The sequence below is a fragment of the Armigeres subalbatus genome, chromosome 1, assembly GCF_024139115.2.
Source record: "Armigeres subalbatus isolate Guangzhou_Male chromosome 1, GZ_Asu_2, whole genome shotgun sequence".
NCBI lineage: Eukaryota > Metazoa > Arthropoda > Insecta > Diptera > Culicidae > Armigeres > Armigeres subalbatus.
Genome location: NC_085139.1, coordinates 125,313,755 through 125,335,235, shown reverse-complemented (window position 1 = coordinate 125,335,235; position 21,481 = coordinate 125,313,755). Strand labels below are relative to the sequence as shown.

The following is a 21,481-nucleotide window of genomic DNA, read 5'->3' as shown; positions in this document are numbered from 1 at the left end:
ATCCTTTGAGACTTTTTTTTATGAATTCCTTTGACTTTTTTTTTCAGATATTCCTTCAGGGATACTATTGGAAATTATTTCAAGAAATCGTAAAGAAGATTACTCCAGGCATTTCTTTGCAAATTTCTTCAGTACGGAAATTCCTCCAGGCATTCCATCTAAAATTACATTACAACGTTTATAGAAATTTCTTTTGGAATTCCTTTGGGATTCCAATAAGAAATTCATTCGGAAATTCCTTTTGAAACTCCTTCGGGAATTAGAAATTCCTTTGCAAATTATTGTATTGTTCTTTCTATAAACATTTGTTTAGAAATGCTTTGGAAACTTTATCAGGAGTTCCTTCGAAAATTCATAAAACTTCGGAAGAAAAAGACAAGAAACAAGAAAAAGTTGAACAAAATAAATTACTCCCCCGAGGTGAAACGCTCCATGCAACAAATTCGCATACAAAGTTGATCGGAAAAGGTAGTGAGCCCCAATGTCATTAATTTCAGTCAATTTTAAACCCGGTATCGAATAAACCAAGTAAATTGAAGCACATCGATCCGATCGAGTCTGCATGTAGAATAGCTGGCTAAAAAACAAACGTTTACTCTACATAACTTCTAGATTGCTTTGAGAATAGGTCGTATGTGCAAACGAGAGATTCTCTTTGATCACGCTCTCTTTCGCTAATAAGGACTGTATCGAAAATAAGTTATCCACTTTCAAAGTGTTACTATTCAGAAGCTCATGAAGGTATTGGTTTGTTTTAGCCTGTAATCGATGTATTCTTTTGTTAAGTTTCAAATCAGAATGTGTTTGTTTGTTGAAAATTTGTTGCTTCCGATGTATCGCAAATTGAAAGTGATATTAAAATTCGAGTTTTGGACACATGGCTCCGTAAGAAGGGCAACGAGATGAATAATTTGATCAAGCGTTTCACTATCCACCCCGAAAGGTAAAAATTCATGGTCAACAAGCTTCGGGAATACCACACGTTCGCTAACCTGTCGGAAAAGGAAGAAAATCAATATCAAGGGAGTGGAATTTGGACCAGAAAGTAATTATGTTATAAAACGAGGCAATTTTATGCCGATTTGTGACCAGGAAGAAAAATGCTTGAATAAATGTTGGAATAGTGCAATATTTATTCAGTATTATATTTTTTCATAAAACTTAATAAACAGAATTAACATATATTGGTAGACAAATTTTAATAAATTTTTAAAATTCATCCGATTTTATTCGAATAAAATGATGTGGATAACTTATTTTCGATACAGTCCTTATATCGGCTAGTTTTGCATGTTTTGCTACATTTCCACTTCAGCAAGATAGACAAAGCTATTGTCTTTGGATATCTGCCAAGAAATTCGAAGTAAACTTCTATATAGTTTCGTAATAATCGAAAGAGAATAGATCCAAAGAGAAACTCTCTTTTGCACATACGACCTATTTTCAAAGCACTCTAGACTTTTTCATTTTCATCAGAGATTTTTTCTTCCTAGTTTTAAAACTATCTTCTTTTCTAGAGGAGTTCTCGATATTATTCGAAATGGTATTCCCAAATAAATTTTTATTGAAATTTCTGAAAAAAATCGAAGATTTCTCCAGAAGTTTTAACAAAAATGCATAAGAAATTCTTTCGTAAGTTCTCCAGAAATTAATAATATCAAAATTCGTTTTTTATACAAACTTCAAGAAAATATTCAATTTGGTGGGCCACTTGCCCCATGGGTCTGGGTCATTTGGCATAAGGTCTTTTGGTATAAAGGCCATTTGGCATAACGGACATTTGACATAATTTTGAACTACATACAACAAAAAGTGGGTCATTTGGCATAATGGAAATTTGGCATAGTTTGGGTTAGAAAGGGTTACTTGATTTGTTTTTCAACATAGTTGGAGTAGATCGAGGATATGTTCTGATAGATTTTGACTGATGATAGACATGTTTCGGAAGTACGGACAAACAATGCGGCAGAACTACTCCCGAGGAAGGGATCACATCCGTCATTGACTTGATCCCGGAAAACGCATAAACTAAAAAAAAGTGTCTTGATTCCCCTTGCTTGATTCCGGACAAATACCTACTTTTAAAGAATGGATCAAGGCCTACTATCAAAGAAGGAATCACATCCTTCATTGCCTTACCCCGGGTCAACGCCCGCGATTAAATTCACTATATTATCCCATGAAAACGTCCACATCCAAAGGACGAATCACATCTACCATTGCCGTATTCTGGATAAACTTCTATTTCCATAAAAGGGATTACTTTTACTTTTAAAGAAGGGATCAAATCCACCATTGCCTTATTGCGGGCAAACGCCTACATTTAAAGGAAAGATCACATCCATCATAGCCTTAATCCGAGCAAGCGCCTACTTGAAAAAAAGATTGTATCCACCATTTCCTCAATCCTTCCAAGAGCGCATTACTAATACGAATTGGCGCTAAAACCGGTATTACCGTTTTCGGTACTACCGGTTAGACCACCCTAGGTGTAAGAAGCAGAGTGCAAAATAATCGAAATTTCTCGGTGAAGTCCACCTTTCTTCACTTCACACATTCATAGTCGGCTCTGGATTGTCAATATTCGGTTGAATATTTAGTCATTGAATATTTACGCACATTCTACAAATTGTTAAATTATCTAAAATCTGAACACGTTTTAAATAAGTAAAGTAAAGTTCATCCGCGAGACACTTTCAACGGTAAACATCAATATAAACAATGCCAATTATGTTTTTTCTGCACATACTAAACATACTCAGTGACAGTCGAATGAATGAGTTGGTGGAGTAGTCGTCTGACTATGTCATTCTATGTTTTGAATAATCATGCGATGTTTGTCAAAATTCGGGCCGAAGTTGCTTCATGAAGATGAATATTTTAAGCTATGAGTGTGATCCCTCCTTTAAAAGTAGGCGTTTTTCCGGATTAGGGCAATGGTGGTTATGATTTTTTTTTTCAAAGTAGGCGCTTGCCCAGATTAAGGCAATGATGGATGTGATTCCTTCTTTAAAAGTAGGCATTTTCCCGGGTGAGTAAAATGGTGGATGTGATTCCTTTTTTAAAAATGGGCGCCTGCCTGGATTAAGGAGATTGGGGATGTGATACCGTAGGCGTCTGCCAGAGAGACTGTCAGGGTGTGTCAGAGGGTGTGTTAGAGAGAGCACCCAAGTAAGCCTCATACGGGATGAGCGCATGTTTGAGCGTGAATGAGCGAGTGCAGTAAGTACTGTTCATCCCCCAGAAGTAATGCTGAGCGGCAGTTCCTAAGGGAAATTATGGGTGGAGCCCAATGGAGTTTAGTCGGTATTGTTGTCGAGTCCGACACTCCGGCACACTTCCGTGTGGTTGCTTGGCAACTACTAAGCACGTGTGCGTAAATGCATGCGCCCTTGTAAAACAAGGGTAGACCGGATTATAACAAAAACGGATGCCAAGGCTTTGCCCACATTATGGCAATAGTGTAAGTAATTTTGAAATACTAGAATAAGAGATCGGCGAAGACGCCATCTTGTTTCCAATCGAACCGTCAAAAGCGGTTCCAATTCGACTTGTTTACATTTTGCATCCATGAGAAGCAAGCAAAAAGTTCAAGTGCTGCCAGTATTATTCTCGCGATTTCATGCATTTTCTTACGTTGCCATTTCGACAGTTTTTTACTCCTCCGGTCTCTGGTTATAGGGTTGCTAATGTAATTCATCCTTTAAACGTGGGCGCTTTCTCGGTGTAAGGCAATTCCGACCAGTTAGTCATAACAAAATTTTATCACAATTATATCAATATGTGTTACAAATAACAAAACTTGCAATAATTTTGTTATAAATTTTCTGCCAAAGATGGAGGAAAGAAAGTTTCATGATCGTCATAACATGATTATAACATAATGTGTTATGTTTATTTCTACCGAACAAAAAATTGCCTACCTTTTTGGTAGATAGGAATTGGAAAAAAACGAAGGTACCACCTACAGTATAACTCGAACCTACATTCAAAGTTGAGCCAGCTGGACAAAGTTAATTGCCTACATTATGGGTAATCATAATCTTTTCAAGAACATAATTTGTTATAGTACAAGCTATTTTCACCACTTTTTATGTAACTCAACGAGTTATATTTTTGTTCAATAAAAAGATTTAGTAATATTTTTGTTAAAACTAGAAGAGATTTTGTTACAATTTTTGTTATTTTAACTACTAATGGTACATGTTTTATAACAACCCCTGTTCAGAAAAACTACTGTAACAGAATAACAAGGTCTGATATAAATCTGTTACTATCTACTGGTCGGGATGCTGGATGCGATCTTTTCTTGAAAAGTAAGAGTTTGCTCAAAATAAGGCATTGGTAGAAGTGTTTCGTCCTTTGAATGTACAGGGGTTAGACAAAAAGGTTAAGATAGGCAAAATTTGGTTGAAGTTCAAATCAGCATAACTTTGCGTAGAATAATCCGATTTTGTTAAAGTTGAGACCATCGGACGCAGAAACTCATCTAGTATACTCCATGCAAAACCTAAGATTGGCTCTGGGGTACCGGAGATGTTCCAGGTTTTCCAAGGCTATGTTAAAAATGCATTTTTTCTTCTGCTTGTCATTTTATGTGACGTTTACTTCCATCGTTTTCCCCAGAAACTAGAACTAATATGCTGACCAATGCTGGCCGCAGATCAAAAATCCATTAGGTATACGCCGAAATACGGCGTGAAAACTGTACGGGATTGGCCATACACCCTGAACAAATGTCACTTTCGCAGAACACCCGGATCCTGTTACAAATTGGCCAGTGAGTCTGACGTCCTCAAAATGTATCTTTAAAATAGATTTTTCATTTATCGTCTTGTGAAAAGATGAATTTTGACACCCATAGGGTAACCGTACCCTTAGTGGAGGTAGCACCAATAGTGGAGGTAGTGGGATTTTAATGAGATTTATCATATTTATACACGTTACGATGGTTAAAGTTGATGGGTTGTGCTTTAAATATCCTGTTTAATACAACTTATCTTAAGATTTAGCTTTAAAAACTATTTAAAACAATGATTTTCCTTAACAAAATTGACTCCCTTGCACCTATAGTGGTGCAACTGTACCAATTGTGGTGAGTCTCATAAGAAACCAATGGACAGCACCACTATGGGAACCAAAATTCATTTTTACCGCCACTAAAGAAACAGTGTACCCATAGTAGTGCAAGCAATATTTAGTAATTGTTGATGTTAAATGACATCTGTCTCATTTTTGTTAGCAAATTCATTAGTTTTTCTATTGCATATTAAATTTTTAAATTTTATAAATATTAAAGCTTTAAATTTCCCATAATTGTCAATTTTTAAAGAATATTTTCTTTTGTGGATCTACTAATACCTCCATTATTGGTACCGTTACCCTATATGGTTCCAGATGGTTCAAAAATCGACCCCTCCTCGAAGGCCTTTGGAACCTGCTATAAGGGTGGCAGTGGATACTATCACCCTGGGAATGTTTCTAAGATCATCGTCTCGCAAAGCCATGAAGATAGATACCCATATTTGCATTATTCCGATCTGTTATCATTTCATCATATTCCCGGGACCGTTTCTACGGAAATAGCCATATCTCTGCGTAGTTTTTAGGGATTCTCGATCTACAGTCAGCATTGGTCGCCATATTAGTTCTAGTTTAAGGAGAAAACACGTAACGTAAAACAGTAAACGTCACATAAAATGACAAGCAGTACAAAAAATGTATTTTGAACATACCCTCGGAAAATTCGGAACATCTCCGGTGGACAAGGGCCAATCTGAGGTTCTGCATGGGGACAGTGTACAAAAAGAGTTTTCGCGTCCGATGGTCCCGGTTTTATCAAACTCGGTTTTTTCTAGTCTGATTGGAATTTCAACAAAATTATGCCTATCTCAACCTTTTTGTCTGACCCCTGTAGGTGTTTTCCTGGAATGAGACACTGGGGAATAAAATGCATTCTTTCAGAATAGGCGTTGGCCCGGAATAAGACAATGGTGGGTGTGATTATTTCTTTGAAAGTAAGCGTTTGCCCGGCAATGTTGGCTTTGATACCAACTTCAAAAGTAGGTGTATGATCGGCATCAATCAAAGGAAAATGAGATTTATTTTTTGGAGGTAGTCGTTTGTCTGGATTGAAATGCTTCGTAAAATGCCTACCATCAAACTAAATTTATCAGAACATATCCTCGTTCAACTTTATCTACGTGAAAAAAAACATCGAATAACCCTTTATCCTTCAAAGCTTCAAATTATGTGAAATGTCCGTTATGCCAAATGGCCTTTATGCCAAATGACTTAATGCCAAATGACCCAGACCCCCAAACACATTTCATTTCATTTCATTTATTTTGTTAACATCTAAGCAGATAACACTGAATCAACAATTTGACGCCACAATGCACGGTTCGAGGCCGCATCTCTCCATCCTCGGATACGCCCCACGCTCGCCAAGTCGTTCTGCACCTGGTCTGCCCATCTCGCTCGCTGCGCTCCACGCCGTCTCGTACCTGCCGGATCGGAAGCGAACACCATCTTTGCAGGGTTGCTGTCCGGCATTCTTGCAACATGTCCTGCCCATCGTACCCTTCCGGCTTGAGCTACCTTCTGGATACTGGGTTCGCCGTAGAGTTGGGCGAGCTCATGGTTCATTCTTCGCCGCCACACCCCGTCTTCTTGCACACCGCCAAAGATGGTCCTAAGCACCCGTCTCTCGAATACTCCGAGTGCTTGCAAGTCCTCCTCGAGCATTGTCCATGTTTCATGTCCGTAGAGGACTACCGGTCTTATTAACGTCTTGTACATGACACATTTGGTGCGGTGGCGAATCTTTTCGACCGCAGTTTCTTCTGGAGCCCGTAGTAGGCCCGACTTCCACAGATGATGCGCCTTCGTATTTCACGACTAACGTTGTTGTCAGCCGTTAGCAAGGATCCGAGGTAGACGAATTCCTCGACCACCTCGAAGGTATCCCCGTCTATCGTAACACTGCTTCTCAGGCGGGCCCTGTCGCGCTCGGTTCCGCCCACAAGCATGTACTTTGTCTTTGACGCATTCACCACCAGTCCAACTTTTGTTGCTTCACGTTTCAGGCGGGTGTACAGTTCTGCCACCTTTGCAAATGTTCGGCCGACAATGTCCATGTCATCCGCGAAGCAAATAAATTGACTGGATCTGTTGAAAATCGTACCCCGGCTGTTACACCCGGCTCTCCGCATGACACCTTCTAGCGCAATGTTGAACAACAGGCACGAAAGTCCATCACCTTGTCTTAGTCCCCGGCGCGATTCGAACGAACTGGAGTGTTCGCCCGAAATCTTCACACAGTTTTGCACACCATCCACCGTTGCTTTGATCAGTCTGGTAAGCTTCCCAGGAAGCTGTTCTCGTCCATAATTTTCCATAGCTCTACGCGGTCTATACTGTCGTATGCCGCCTTGAAATCAACGAACAGATGGTGCGTTGGGACCTGGTATTCACGGCATTTTTGAAGGATTTGCCGTACAGTAAAGATCTGGTCCGTTGTCGAGCGGCCGTCAACGAAGCCGGCTTGATAACTTCCCACGAACTCGTTCACTAATGGTCGACAGACGACGGAAGATGATTTGGGATATCACTTTGTAGGCGGCATTAAGGATGGTGATCGCTCGAAAGTTCTCACACTCCAGTTTGTCGCCTTTCTTGTAGATGGGGCATATAACCCCTTCCTTCCACTCCTCCGGTTGCTTCAGTCGCTCTAGGTCGTACCGCGGCGGTCGTCGGTACCGAACATTGTTGATGACGGATAGTTTTGGGCGCAGTTTAACCATCACCAGATAGTGGTCAGAGTCGATGTTAGCGCCACGATATGTCCTGACGTCGATAATGTCGGAGAAGTGCCGTCCATCAATCAGAACGTGGTCGATTTGTGATTCTGTCTGCAGTGGTGATCTCCAGGTGTACCGATACGGGAGGCTGTGTTGGAAGTAGGTGCTACGAATGGCCATATTCTTGAAGGCGGCGAAATCAATTAGTCGTAGGCCGTTTTCGTTCGTCAGCCGGTGAGCGCTGAACTTTCCAATAGTCGGTCTAAACTCCTCCTCTTGGCCAACCTGAGCGTTCAAATCTCCTATGATGATTTTGACGTCGTGTCTTGGGCAGCTGTCGTACTCACGTTCCAGCTGCGCGTAGAATGCGTCCTTATCATCATCAGTGCTCCCGGAGTGTGGGCTATGGACGTTGATTATGCTGAAGTTGAAGAACCGGCCTTTGATCCTCAACCTGCACATTCTTTCATTGATCGGCCACCACCCGATCACGCGCCTTTGCATATCGCCCATCACTATGAAAGCTGTTCCCAGCTCGTGTGTGTTGCCGCAGCTCTGGTAGATGGTATGATTACCTCTAAACGTTCGCACCATTGATCCCTTCCAACAAACCTCCTGCAGCGCTACGATGCCGAATCCACGGTCCTTGAGCACATCGGCGAGTATGCGTGTGCTCCCGATGAAGTTGAGAGATTTGCAGTTCCACGAACCGAGTTTCCAATCGCTAGTCCCTTTTCGTCGCAGTGGTCTTCGCCGATGGTTCCGGTCCGTACTCTCTTATTGATTGTTCGTTGCTTATGATTTTTTAAAGGCTGGCTTGCAGGGCCTGACACCAAACCCCCTAAATTTCCGGAGGACCATTCCTCCTTATTTCCGGTGGACCATGGTGCACAGTTTCACTTAGAGTCCCTCGCTGGCACTCGGACGATGATCAGCCGCCCCTAACATGGAGAACAGACGCTGTTGTGAGCCGATCCTGACATGGAGAACAGACGCTCAATAAGATTTGCACCTCCGGAGAGGAGCAACCCCCCCCTTCCCTGTCAGCATACGACCATAGTTCTCACCGGGGTTGGTTACCCGATCTTCCCTAAGGTTCCTCGTATCCCGGCCAGAACCGAGGGGGGTAGGGATAGGAGTTGCTGGGTAAGAGGCTAAGGACCGCGAGATGGGGTCTATTTTATTCCTTCAGGCACGCGAAGTACCAATGGTACGCTTTACCCAGCATTTGCCGTACCCCCAAACACGTTATATCCAAATAACGTTTCAATTATCGTATGAATGTTTCGGCAATCTTCACGATATTCCGTTGAACATATTGATCATATTACAATTCTGGATCTTCGGAGTGCCGAATTTCGCCAAGAACTTTTTATCTCCGAAGCTTTTGACAGTGCTTCCCTTAAATCCTATTGCGAAAATTATAGTTTATTATTACGTTTTGGTTTAAAATATCTCGTTTCTTCGTTTGCTTATGTCTACTAAGCAGGGTTCGTAATGCTCACCCAATCACAGGAGCACAGGATGCTCCCTTGCAAAAATTTTCGGAGAGAAATCACTTTTCGGGAAAGAAAAACCAGCCTGGAGAGTGAACACCATTTTTCGCTCACTTCGATTGCCGCCAAACATTGGTTTGCTTTCATATTCGAGTCGCGTATCCCTACGGCTATTATTGTTACTATTCTGGGTTCGAATCCCGGCGCGGTCATACAATTTTGTAATTGTTCAGCGATAATTCTCGCGAAAAGTTAGTAAGAGGCAAAAATAATAAAAACGAAAAAGGATTTTCATCTAACAGGCAAGATTTTCGTTTATCTTCCAAGGCTAACTCTAGAGAAAAGATTGATAGGTGAAAGATGATCATCAACATAAACATCGATTCTCCCTCGGCTCGAAAAACGTTTGCTTGGTCTCATTGAAACGAAAAGTTGAAACTCTGCTACTAAGTCATTACAGCAGTTGGGACTCCATGAGAAATCAATGTTAAAAACTACTCGCAACTCTTGCATACCATTCCGCTCCAATATTGTCCAATTCATCAAAAAACCGTTGATCTTACATTCGTTTCTGTTCGTACCTGCATCCTTTTGTCAGAGAGCTCTTCAAGCTTTGTTGGGTAGGATTTTTAATGTCTCGGGAGAATCGCAAAAGGTTTAGAAATACCTTAAAGAATTTGCACCTTTTAAATAAAATTTGAATCGCCCCACTTGAAAAAGCGTGAAAACCGGAGATTCAGGTCATAAGTCGGGAGATTGCTGTTTGTCGACAAGCAACATCCATAAATCTTCAAAGTTTTGAATGAAGTTTACACAAAGAGAAGATTCACTTTTAAATGTTTATTATTCAGTATTCTATCCGATTTACTTGATTTTGAGTGCGTTGTCTGAGGTACCCAAAATTGAGTAGATTTTTTTCTAAATCGAGTCAAGGCACGACGCTTTCTTGTCTTAGAGTTGCCCTTAGATGAGGTACAGCTATTATTTTTTGTAATTTTCAACTGTACAGAATCCACCTCGCTTGCTTTCCGAATATATGACAAAAGGATAAAAGGTCGAAAGAATAAACGATCATAAAGACAACTTCGAAAGGACAAAATGTCGAAAATGGAAAATAAGGAAGCTGGACGAAAGAAGAATAAACAAGGAAAAGGGAAGAAAGAAAACAGGAAGACGGGAGAAGCAAGAAGAAAGGAGGATAGAGGAAGAAGGAAGTTGGAAGAAGAAAAAAAGAAGACGAAACAAGGAAGAGGGTAAAGAGAAAAAATAAGAATGAAACTTATCATACTTACCTTTAGTCTCTCGACTTTTCGCCCTTTTTACCATTTCAACACCAATATTCAAAGCGACTTATCTGCTTTTGTACACAAAGATTCAAACGTCGATTCGATTAACCTGATAGCACTCCCACGCAAACCAATACCATCAACAGGTAGCCGAAGCTTTCATCTATGTATTGATGGTGTTGGTTTGCGTGGGACTGCGTAATTTGGTGATGGACGGGGTTGGGATTTAGGTTTGAGGTATTTCAGCTGCTCATCCGGGTATTTGACGTCCTGTCTGGTCTGGCGTAGCGTCGTGCTCGGGTTTTGGTTCTGCAGGGAGCATCCTCCGGATGGCCAGAGCTTCATGGTACACGGAACAATGAGATAGAGACAAAAAAAAACTGAGAAAGAAAAAATTGAAATATTAAACTTTGATGTTAGACGAGCAAAAAAAGGCATAGATGGCCTGCAAATATATCACATCGCGATCTCCCAAAACATGAATCTTTGTTTACCAAAGCAGATAAGTCGTTTTGAAAATTTGGTATTGATTTGTCTCTTTGACATTCTGTCTTTTGGCATTTTGTACCAAACCCGATTTCCCCAACGGATACATTTCAATACCAAAACGACTTATTTGCTTTTGTAGACAAATATTCAAACGTCGAATAGTATACATTTTTGCAGTTTGGTAATTCTGGATTCCAGAATTGACCCAATTTGATGAACCTGAGTGGCCACAAGAGATCCTCCGGAATATTCGGAACATTAAGTGGCCCGTTTATGACATTTATTTAACCAGGGAACACTTTTTTCAAATCTTACTTTTATTGTACTCTTAGCAATACATGATTGTTGTGAGCCTTGAAACTTTTTTTTTACTTTTTGTTGTCGAAATAATTGTCATGGATCTCTGGAAGATTTGGATCCCCGTAAAAGTGGCCATCTCGTAGAACTCACTCTAAAAGAGCGCATTTATTAAACACCTTTTCAGTGGCCACTGAAGGTCCTCCGGAAGATACACCAATTTTTGTAACACATCATAGAAGAGAAAGTTTTACAAAAAAAAGGTACCGTAACCTAAACATCAATATTATCGTCGCCGAATCTCATGGAACTGAGTAACCTTGCTGTGAAACAAAAAATGGCAAAAAATCGATTTTCAACGATCATAAAAATTTCAACTAACTCCTAGAGCAATGGTACCTACAGCAAATTTTTTGTATTGCCAAAATACACAATTTTGCAGAACGTGTATTTAGGCTTTGTACATAAATTACGTAACGCAAAACCCTCCTGCCCCCTCATGTAACATCAAGTTGAATTACGTAACGCTTACTGAGACAAAAGTCATACTCGCCCTTATTGCCCAGTTGTTATAAAAACATCACAAAAATCGTTATTTATTTTAAGCAGGATATTGTATGGCGGATTTTTTTTTAATTTTCCATTTTGCGGATTCCCCGAAGTTCTACCACAGCTCTCAAAATTCTACCGCAAGCCTGAAAATCATCAATACACTGAAACATAAATCAAGCTCTATCTGGTAAAAGGGCGAATGTCGCAAGAGAGAATTCTCTTGGTCGACTTACCCTCTTTTAAATAAAAGTGACAAGCAGAGGATTTCTTTGCAGTTTATCATCTCAGAATGCAAGTTCGCATTCTTTTCTATCGTGCTGAGGTGATAAACCACATAGAAATCCGCTGCTTGTCACAATCCTCTCTTGCGGCATCCGCCCTTATTCCAGATAGAGCTTGAAATCTAATATTTGGCGTTGTCATCGTAGAATGCCATGCCAAACAACAGAGGAAAAGTATGAAGTGACAGCTGCGGTAGTTTGAAAATTGAACTGGAAAGAGGAAAGTTTTCTCTGGAACAGCAATATTAATGTAAATTGCAAAATCAATCTTGTTTTTTTTTATTTTGGTTATTTTGTTACATAACGATAACGGTCCTCCTTAGCCGTGCGGTAAGACACGCGGCTATAAAGCAAGACCATGCTGAGGGTAGCTGGGTTCGATTCCCGGTGCCGGTCTAGGCAATGTTCGGATTGGAAATTGTCTGGACTGTCCTGGGCATAAAAGTATTATCGTGTTAGCCTCATGATATACAAATACAAAAATGGTAACATGGCTTAGAAACCTCGCAGTTAATAACTGTGGAAATGCTTAATGAACACTAAGCTGCGAGGCGGCTCTGTCCCAGTGTGGGGATGTAATGCCAATAAGAAGAAGAAGAAAAAGAAGAACGATTCATAAACTCATCCTCTTTGTGTCACAATAAGTAACGGTTGCCTCCAGCCCACTGTATTCTGCCATATTTTATTAGCCTGCCGATGTCTGCATTTTTGTACACACCATTCACCATTTTTCACCATGCTACCAGTTGAGCGCAGTTTTTTTTTCGCTAAAAAAGAAAGTAGAAAGTCTTACTTGCAGCCGTAACACGTCTTTTTACCTCGTGGCTAACCTCATTGTGTGTTCCATTGATATGTGAATATGTCGACAACCTCAAATCACATCCCATTCCATGTCCACCATTTGGACTACAACGTTATCTGTAGCCACCCCACCAGGTACTTAGTTTTGACAGGCCTTTTCTTTCAGTCTCCTGTTTAAAAGGCACGCTAGATTTGAATCCATACAGCGCTTTTCTTAGCCGTGGCTACAAAGGAAGACCATGCTGAAGGTGGCTGGGTTCGATTCCCGGACCGGTCAAGGAAATTTTCAGGTTGGAATTTTTTTCGACTTCTCTGGGCATAAAAGCCGCTATGACCATTTTGACCTGGTTTTTCTCATGTGTCGCTCTTTGACACTCCAGATCAAACCAGTTTTTCCGTTGGTTTCCTTGTACACTCTGTGGCTGCCGCCTCGTGGACTTGTTGCCACAATGCGTTCAAATTTTCTCCAGTTACACGTTTTGCTATTCAAGACCCCCTCTAGCTACACCAATGACATACATCATTCAACCTAGTTCGCACAAAATATTTCGTTCAATATTGTGTTCAATCAAATTCCTTTCCACTGGAAGGTTTTCGGATACAACACAACAATCGAGTTAGCATCCGGTTGATTAGAACGATCCGTTTCCATAATTTATTTTATTTTGATTTCCGCCCAACTTCCTCTTGTGCCATCATTTTGGCATGCTTTTACCTTCCTGTTATAGTCCTGGAAAGCAATACTCTATGTAGTGTTTATACCTCGATATGAATAGGGAAACATACATTGCTCTTGCTTGTAGTGGATATAGGTTTCCCATAAACGAAAGCGATTTTTCATTCATTCATTCATGGGCTCGTATCAAGAGAGTATACGAGTCGTATCTGGGCGCTTGTTGTAGAATCAGAAACGTGGTGCTTCCCTCGTGAACGGCACCAATTCACACTCAACGGCACTACTGTTTCCATAGTATTTCTTTCTTCGGTTGTTTTATTATCAGTGCTGGTGCGTTCTGATCGGTGCCGTTGGAAGTGTTGAATAATCTATTTCGTGTCTAACTTGGCCCAGAAACCGTGCCAGTTTTAGTAGAAATTTACAACTGTTTGCAGTTGCGAGTTCGGGTGTCACTGGAGAAGTTGCATGCGGTGCAGCTGACCCTATCGGTCGTGTTCCTGCCAGTGGATAGTAGCCAAAATCTTTGAGTCCAATCGGGGACGTTAAGTGGTCACGTGCATTCAAGTGTCTCGCTACCGATGACCTACATACACATTTGCATTTGGATTGGAATAAAACTCCGTATACCGAAGGCGAAAAGAACCGTGATGAAGTGCAGTAAGATAAGCGAAGGACAACAACGAGACGACGACGCGGTTAATGCAGGACAGGGTGTCCGCTGCAGTGGCAGCCCCTAAGCGGCGAATGTTACTGATTGAACGATCATCAGCAGCACCGCCATATTTGGGCAATATGGTGGTCACCGGGGAGGCCATCCGGTCAGTGATTTTGACCGAAAGTCACTGTGGAAGCAGTAACAGCAGCAGCTATAGCTACGGCTATAGCACAATTGGAGGGATGAATAGCTTTCAGCGGTTTGGCTTGTACAAGTAATTAATTATGATCAAGAGATTATACAGCATCGGAATTGTAGCACATATTTATTTATAATGATTTGCTTGATTTCGTGGATGTACGAAAGCTATGATATAGTCAATGACTTATTTTTGTATCTGTACGTACCACCAGCAAATTATCAATAAATATTGTTTTCTGTGGTAGTATTTCGTGCCTGTAGGAACCTTTTGTAGGCAAACTCTGAGTGAAATTGATTTTCGCATCAAAAAATTATAAAACAATTATGTTTTGCTGGTTGTCGGACGACGAACTACGTCGAACAACGAAACGAAGGTTGGAGCTTTTACCTTGGAGCTTGAAGTTTAAATGTAGTGCATAAAACCGTGTCACGTCGAATTGTTGCACTGTTATTCAATGACAATTGGCAGTCGCAAAAAAGGGTATCCAACTTTTTTGATTTTGATGTTTTTGTGGGTTATCGTTGATATCAGCAGATTGATTTTGACCTTCAAAATGCTTTAAGTAAATTCCAGCATGTCGCGAAAGCTGAGCATTAGGAATATATGTTAATTGTGTACTTGCCTCTATCGCAGTTCTTTTTTATAACTGATTTTATTTGCTAATGATCTATTACAGTGATACTCAGAAAAGAGAAGAAATCGGTTGACACGTGAGTGAGTGAGAAATCCGAACCCTGATTTATAGTGAACTAACTGGACCGTCGAACGTTGTCTCGCCAAAAATGTATCAATTTTCTGATACAATTTCTTGTGTACGCATCTAGAAAATAAATCGGTTGTTTAGAATTTTCATTCTTTTTTTAGTTTTATCATTACATCAACCTTATACTTTTTCTCGTAAATAGGAGACAAGTCTATTTTTGAGTGACTTTAAACTAGCGGGAAATCCACTACTTTCATTTTAGTTCAATGGATTTCCAAAAAATAGTCGTTTCTAAATTTATCATTGATGTGGAAAGTGGATATTTTGAGCAATTAAATAATTGTGTGACATCGAAAACGATTTAAAAGTTTTAATAAAAGCCAAAATCTGCTATTTTCATTTGCCCTTGTGTTTTTAGATTGTTGTCTAGTGAAAAATAACTCCGATGGATCTGAATCGAATGCATTTTGATATCCAGAGGGGGGCACGAGGGGGGGGGGGGGCGTCGCCACCCCCTAAATGGTGGAAAGATTGAACGGGTACTGAAAAGAATTCTCTTGAACATGTGCATTTTACGATCCAATCATATACAGAAATAGGTGGTTGAAAATCAAATGATTCTCAAAAACTTATTCGGGTATCCAGAATTCCGTGAAAAGATTGTAAGTTTTTTATGTTGCGGAAAACCCAATAGCTAGCCGGAACGGATTGTCATTCGAGAGGAATGCATTCGAGAATTCCTTCAAGAATATATACGGAACTTCCTCCAATAATTCCTACAGAAGTTTCTTCAGAAATTTATGACGAAAATCCTCGGATTCCTTAAGAAATTCTTCTAGGAACTCTTCCTTCAATTCCTTCGGGATAACTTCCAAGAATTTTTCCGGATTTCATTCTGGAATTCTTTTCGCATTTACTTCAGAATACCATTCAAGAATTCCTCTAGAAATTTCATTAGGAATTTCTCCAGGAATTCGTCCAAGTATTTCCCCGGAAATTTTTTGGAAATTCCTTCAGTTACTTCTCCAGGAATTTCTCCGGGATTTTTCCGCGGAATCGTCCTGGAATTCTTCACGGACTTCACCTGGAATTTACTCCAGAATTTTATTTTTTTCCTTCAAGAGTTCTTCCATGAATTTCTTCTGAACAAACCCCCGGTAATTCATCCGGTAATTTCATCAGCAATTCATCTAGGAATACTTTCTGGATTTCATCTGGGAATTTCTCCATTAATTCCTCCTGGTATTTTCTTCCTGGAATTTGGAATTCCTTCAGATATTTCTCTGGAAATTCCTTCAGGAGCCTCACCAATAATTATTCCAGGACCTCCTTGTGGGAATTCCTCCGAAAGTGCTTATGAGAGTTCCTCCGGGAGCTCCAGGAGTTTTTCCAAGGGCTCCTCCGTGAATCCCTCCAGGAACTTCACAGGGAATGTTCCTCTGAAAATTCCTCCGGGAGTTCCACCAGTAGTTCCTCCGGAAATTTATTCAGGCTTTATTCCAGGAATTCATTTAGGCTTTCTTTAAGAATTTATCTACAAATTCCTCCAAAAGTTCCTCCGAGAATGTTGCTGGGAGTTCCTCCGGGAAATCCTCTAAGAATTCTTCCAGGAGTTCCTTCTGGAATTCTTACAGAAGTTCATTTGGAAGTTCATCCAGGAGTTTTTTCGAGAGTTCCTCCGGAAAGGCCTCCAGAATTTTCTCCGGATATTCTTCCTTTAGTTCTTCAACAAATTCCTCCAGAGGTTCCACCGGCAGTTCTTCCGAGAATTCCTCTGAAAATTCCTCCGGTAGTTCTTCCGGAAATTACTCTCTGGAAGTTCCTCCTCAGAGGAACATCCGGAGGAACTTTGAGTGAGACTCCCGGAAGAATTCTTGTAGAAACTGCCGGTGGATCTTCCGGAGGAATTCCTGAAAGAACTACAGGAGGAACTCCCGTAAGAACTCCCGGTGGAGTTTCAGGAGGTGCTCCCAGAAGAATTTCTATAGAACCTCCCGGAGGAACTCCCAGAGAATTTATCGGAAGAACTTCGGGAAAAATTTCCAGCTATATTTCTAAAGAAAGCCTAAAGCTTAAACGATTTTCCAAAAAACGCCTGAATGATTTCCTGGAAGTACTACTGGTGGAACACCCGGAGGAATTTTCAGAGAAACACCCGGAAGAACTGCCGGAGAAATTCCCGGAGGAACTTTCAGAGGAATTCTCAAAGTAATTTCCCGGAGGAATTTGTGAAGAAACTCCCGGGAGAATTTTCATAGGAACCCCCGGAGGAACTGCCAGTGGAACTACCAAAAGAATTCTCGAAAAAAAATCTTGAAGAATTCATCGTATGGATAAATCTCGTCTAGCTGAAACCTTTGTAGGGGTATGTAGCTGGATTATCATTATCATCATCAGAGAACCTCCCGAAGACTTCTCTGAGGAGCTTCAAGAGAAACTCTTGGAGGAACTTCTGGAGGAATTTCTTTATAAATTCCTGAAGAAGCCTAAATGAATTCCAGAAAGAAAGCATGAATGAATTTCCTGAGGAAATTTTGGAGAAATTCAGAGAAACCCCAGTAGGAACTGCCGATAGAACTACCGGAATAATTCTTGGAGGAACTGCCGGTGGAATTCCTGGAAGAATTCCCAGAGGAACTCCCGAAAGAATTCACAAAGGAACTCCCGTAGGAATTCCCGGAGAAACTACTGGAGGATCACCCAGTGGAAATATTGAAGTTTCCACCGCAATTCTTTTAGGATCTCTTCGGTGATTATTCTAGGAATTCCTCTGAAAATTCCATTGAAAATTTCATTTTAGGTAAAATTTCTGTATAAATTGGATGAAATTGGTGGAGTTCCTGGAGAAATTCTTTTAAATTTTCACAAGAAATTATTTGAAGCATTTACTGTTGGTTGCGGATCTGGTATCAAAGGTTTTGGAACTTAGAAGGAAACAGAGCCAAGCACTAATATTCATGTGTTTTTATAAAACCACTGAAAAAATAGCAATTTAGAAGACCTAAAAAAGTTGCCCCCCCCTTACTCGAAATCCTGGTTACGCCCATGTTGATATCGTAGGTTTCGTTGTTAAAAAGATACAATACTTTTACCATAGAATTACCATATATGTATTTTAAATTATGAATATTATCTCCCGCATGAATAAAAAAGGCAATGAAATATGCGATATTTTTACGTTTACAGTGCAAGTGATCTGTTTATTCTACAATAGGTCAACGGATTTTGTCTTTTGTTTTGTTATTTTCAAACTTTACATCAGATTTACAGACTTTCGATAAATAAATTGTTTAACACATAAATGGAAGTTTTGTTCTATTTCAAATTAACAACAGTGCGCATCGTGTGATACAAAACGTTTCTTTTGAAGTAATAATATAATAATGTAATAATTTGTGTTCTAAACAATTGCTAAACAATCTATTCATTCAAAAAGAGAACAAACATTTGCTTATCCTTTCCACCTAAAACATTTGGTACAAAAGTAAACTGAACATTTAGTTTCGCCGACGAAATTGATATTTCGGCACGTAACTTTGAGAAGAAGAAGCCTACATTAGACTGAAAAACGAAGCTCAACGAATTGGACTAGTCATCAACACGTCGAAGACGAAGTACGAAGGCTCAAGAGGACAACGTAAGCCACCCACCACGAGTTTGTATTGGTGGTGACGAAATCGAGGTGGTTGAAGAATTCGTGCACTTGGGCTCACTGGTGACCTCCGATACCAGCAGAGAAATTCGGAGACGCATCATGGTAGGAAATTGTACGTACTTTGGACTCCGGAAAACGCTCCGATCGAATAGAGCTTGCCGCCGTACCTGATTATCTACAAAACGCTTATTAGACCGGTAGTTCTCTACGGACACAAGACCTGGACGATGCTCGAGGTCCAACGCGCGGGGAGTTTTCGAAAAGAAAGTGCTGCATACCATCTATGGTGAGGTGCACATAGCGGACGGTACGTAGAGGAGGCGGATGAACCACGAGTTGCATCAGCTGTTGGGAGAACCATACATCTTTCACACCGCAAAAATCGAAAAACTGCGGTGGGCCGGGCACGTAGTCAGAATGTCGAACAGTAATCCGGTGAAGATGGTTCTCGACAACGATCCGACGGGAACAAGAAGGCGAGATGCACAGTGAGCAAGAGGGATCGATCAAGTGGAGGATGATTTGTGGTCCGGTCCCTCCGCAGACTGCGTGAGCGTGGTTGGCGACGTGCAGCCATGGACCGAGCCTTAGTCTGAATAAATAAATAAATATTATCGACTACCCTAGTAAACTGCACTCCACCTGGAAGGACAGTAGCAGCTACAAAAGTAAACACCGTTTACCTTTGCTATGACGAAACCCTTATCATCAGGTGATGATAATATCTCCTGGATGGGATATCGCCCGCAAGTCCAGATGGCCGCCATTTTGGACTTGTCCGCAGTCCAACTGCCGTTTCCAGCAGTGATGCGGTATGGATCAGACAGCAAAGGCTACTTCAGCTTTACACTCGGTAACCAACTGTTGTAGCGGCAGTTCCCGAATAAAAAATATTATAGAAAAACAATACAATTTGTTGTAACATTACTATCAAAAACAATAAATTGACCATAGATTATACTGTAGATGAAATAATAGAAATACATTAAAATGTATTGTTATAAACCATTCAATTAATTGGGGAGGGGGGAGGCCTCCTTAGCCGTGCGGTAAGACGTGCGGCAACAAAGCAAGACCATGCTGAGGGTGGCTGGGTTCGATTCCCGGTGCCGGTCTAGGCAATTTTCGGATTGGAAATTGTCTCGACTTTCCTGGGCATACAAGTATCATCGGGTTAGCCTCACGATATACGAATGCAAAAATGGTAACCTGGCTTAGAAACCTCGCAGTTAATAACTGTGGGAGTGCTAAATGAATACTAAGCTGCGAGGCGGCTCTGTCCCAGTGTGGGGATGTAATGCCAATAAGAAGAAGAAGATTCAATTAATTGTAAATGAATTTTTCGCATTATAATCTACGGATTGTTAAGTATCGTAACTATACAAAATTTGAGATTTTTCCATACTCTTTTTTTGTCAAACAATATCTTTGTGTATCGCAAATATATTGTTGAAGTATCCAAAGAAAACCGTTCATGTTACATTAGATTGATTTGTAATTTTATTGTAAACAAAACGGTATTGGATTTTTTAATTATGACGGCTTTACCGTTCAACAATGAAATTTAGAGAAAAATAATGCATATTTTTCACAATAGGGTAAATATTATTTTCCAATTTGAACAAAGTTTTCATAAGTTATCAATGATTAAAACTTATGTACAAAAATATTCCAAAAACAATTGCAAGTATTGTTACATTACAGAACTATGTTGACATATTATATCCACGGTGTTGATACAATATGTGCAACCATCAAGAAACAATATATCCTTTTGTATACCGTAGAGCATATGGTAATTCATTTGTTTACACTATCGAGTCTATGGTACATTTTTATCCGGGTTGAGCCGCCTTGCAATGGTTTAGGTTTAGCTATGTTACCTGCCTGTCTGGATCCTTGCAGCCTGACAGGTGCAAGCTTTGTGACCTTCAGCTCCACACCTACGGCATAGCTTACTGCGATCAGGCCCTTTACAGTCATAGGATTTATGACCGTTGCCAAGACACCTGAAGCAGACCTGAAGCGGTTGACTTATGCTCAGCGGGCATACCGACCACACTGAAATCGAGTAATTCAGCTCGGTAATATTTTTTACTGATTTTATCTGGTAAAAATAATTTTGAACCGAGAGGTCAGGTAATTTCAATAGATTTATAAACTTTTGTGAAACATTATACTGACCTCTTAGTAATGCATTAAAATTTACGAGATATCGGTCAAATAGATAACCGAGGTGCTCTGTTCAACAATTTATGATTGAAGTTGTCAAAAAATATACCGATAACTCAGTGAAACAAAATATACTTTGCTGAACTTACGGTAATACTTTTACCCTGCCCAGTTTACATCAGAATCACTTGACGCATGCTGTGGCGCTATATTGTGCATGCATTTTTCTTAAGTTTTGCGCGTGGTTTGCTTGACCTAAAAATATTTTCATTGTGGTTGAAATTTCGATAAGTAGAAGCGATCCTTTTGAAGCCGAAGCCATTTGAATTTTCATAAATGTGTCTGCATTTGTCGTATTTGGTTTGATTGAGTACCTGACAGAGGAAGCCAGCATTTCGCTCAATCTCAAGCTGG

General features: G+C 40.4%; 1 protein-coding gene across 10 annotated transcripts in view; it reads left to right on the top strand.

The window, feature by feature from the left end:
- Positions 1-21,481, top strand: part of LOC134205097 (tubulin polyglutamylase TTLL5) — a 138,459-nt gene that overhangs the window by 82,260 nt on the left and 34,718 nt on the right. Inside the window, exon 1 of one of the 10 annotated variants that reach the window (XM_062680020.1) lies at positions 14,370-14,609. The exons of the other annotated variants lie outside the window; for them this stretch is intronic. Within the exon in view, the coding sequence (XP_062536004.1) occupies positions 14,380-14,609 (230 nt within the window). The 5' untranslated portion in view covers positions 14,370-14,379. Of the gene's footprint in view, positions 1-14,369; positions 14,610-21,481 lie in introns of those variants that run through there. 10 annotated transcript variants of the gene reach the window in all.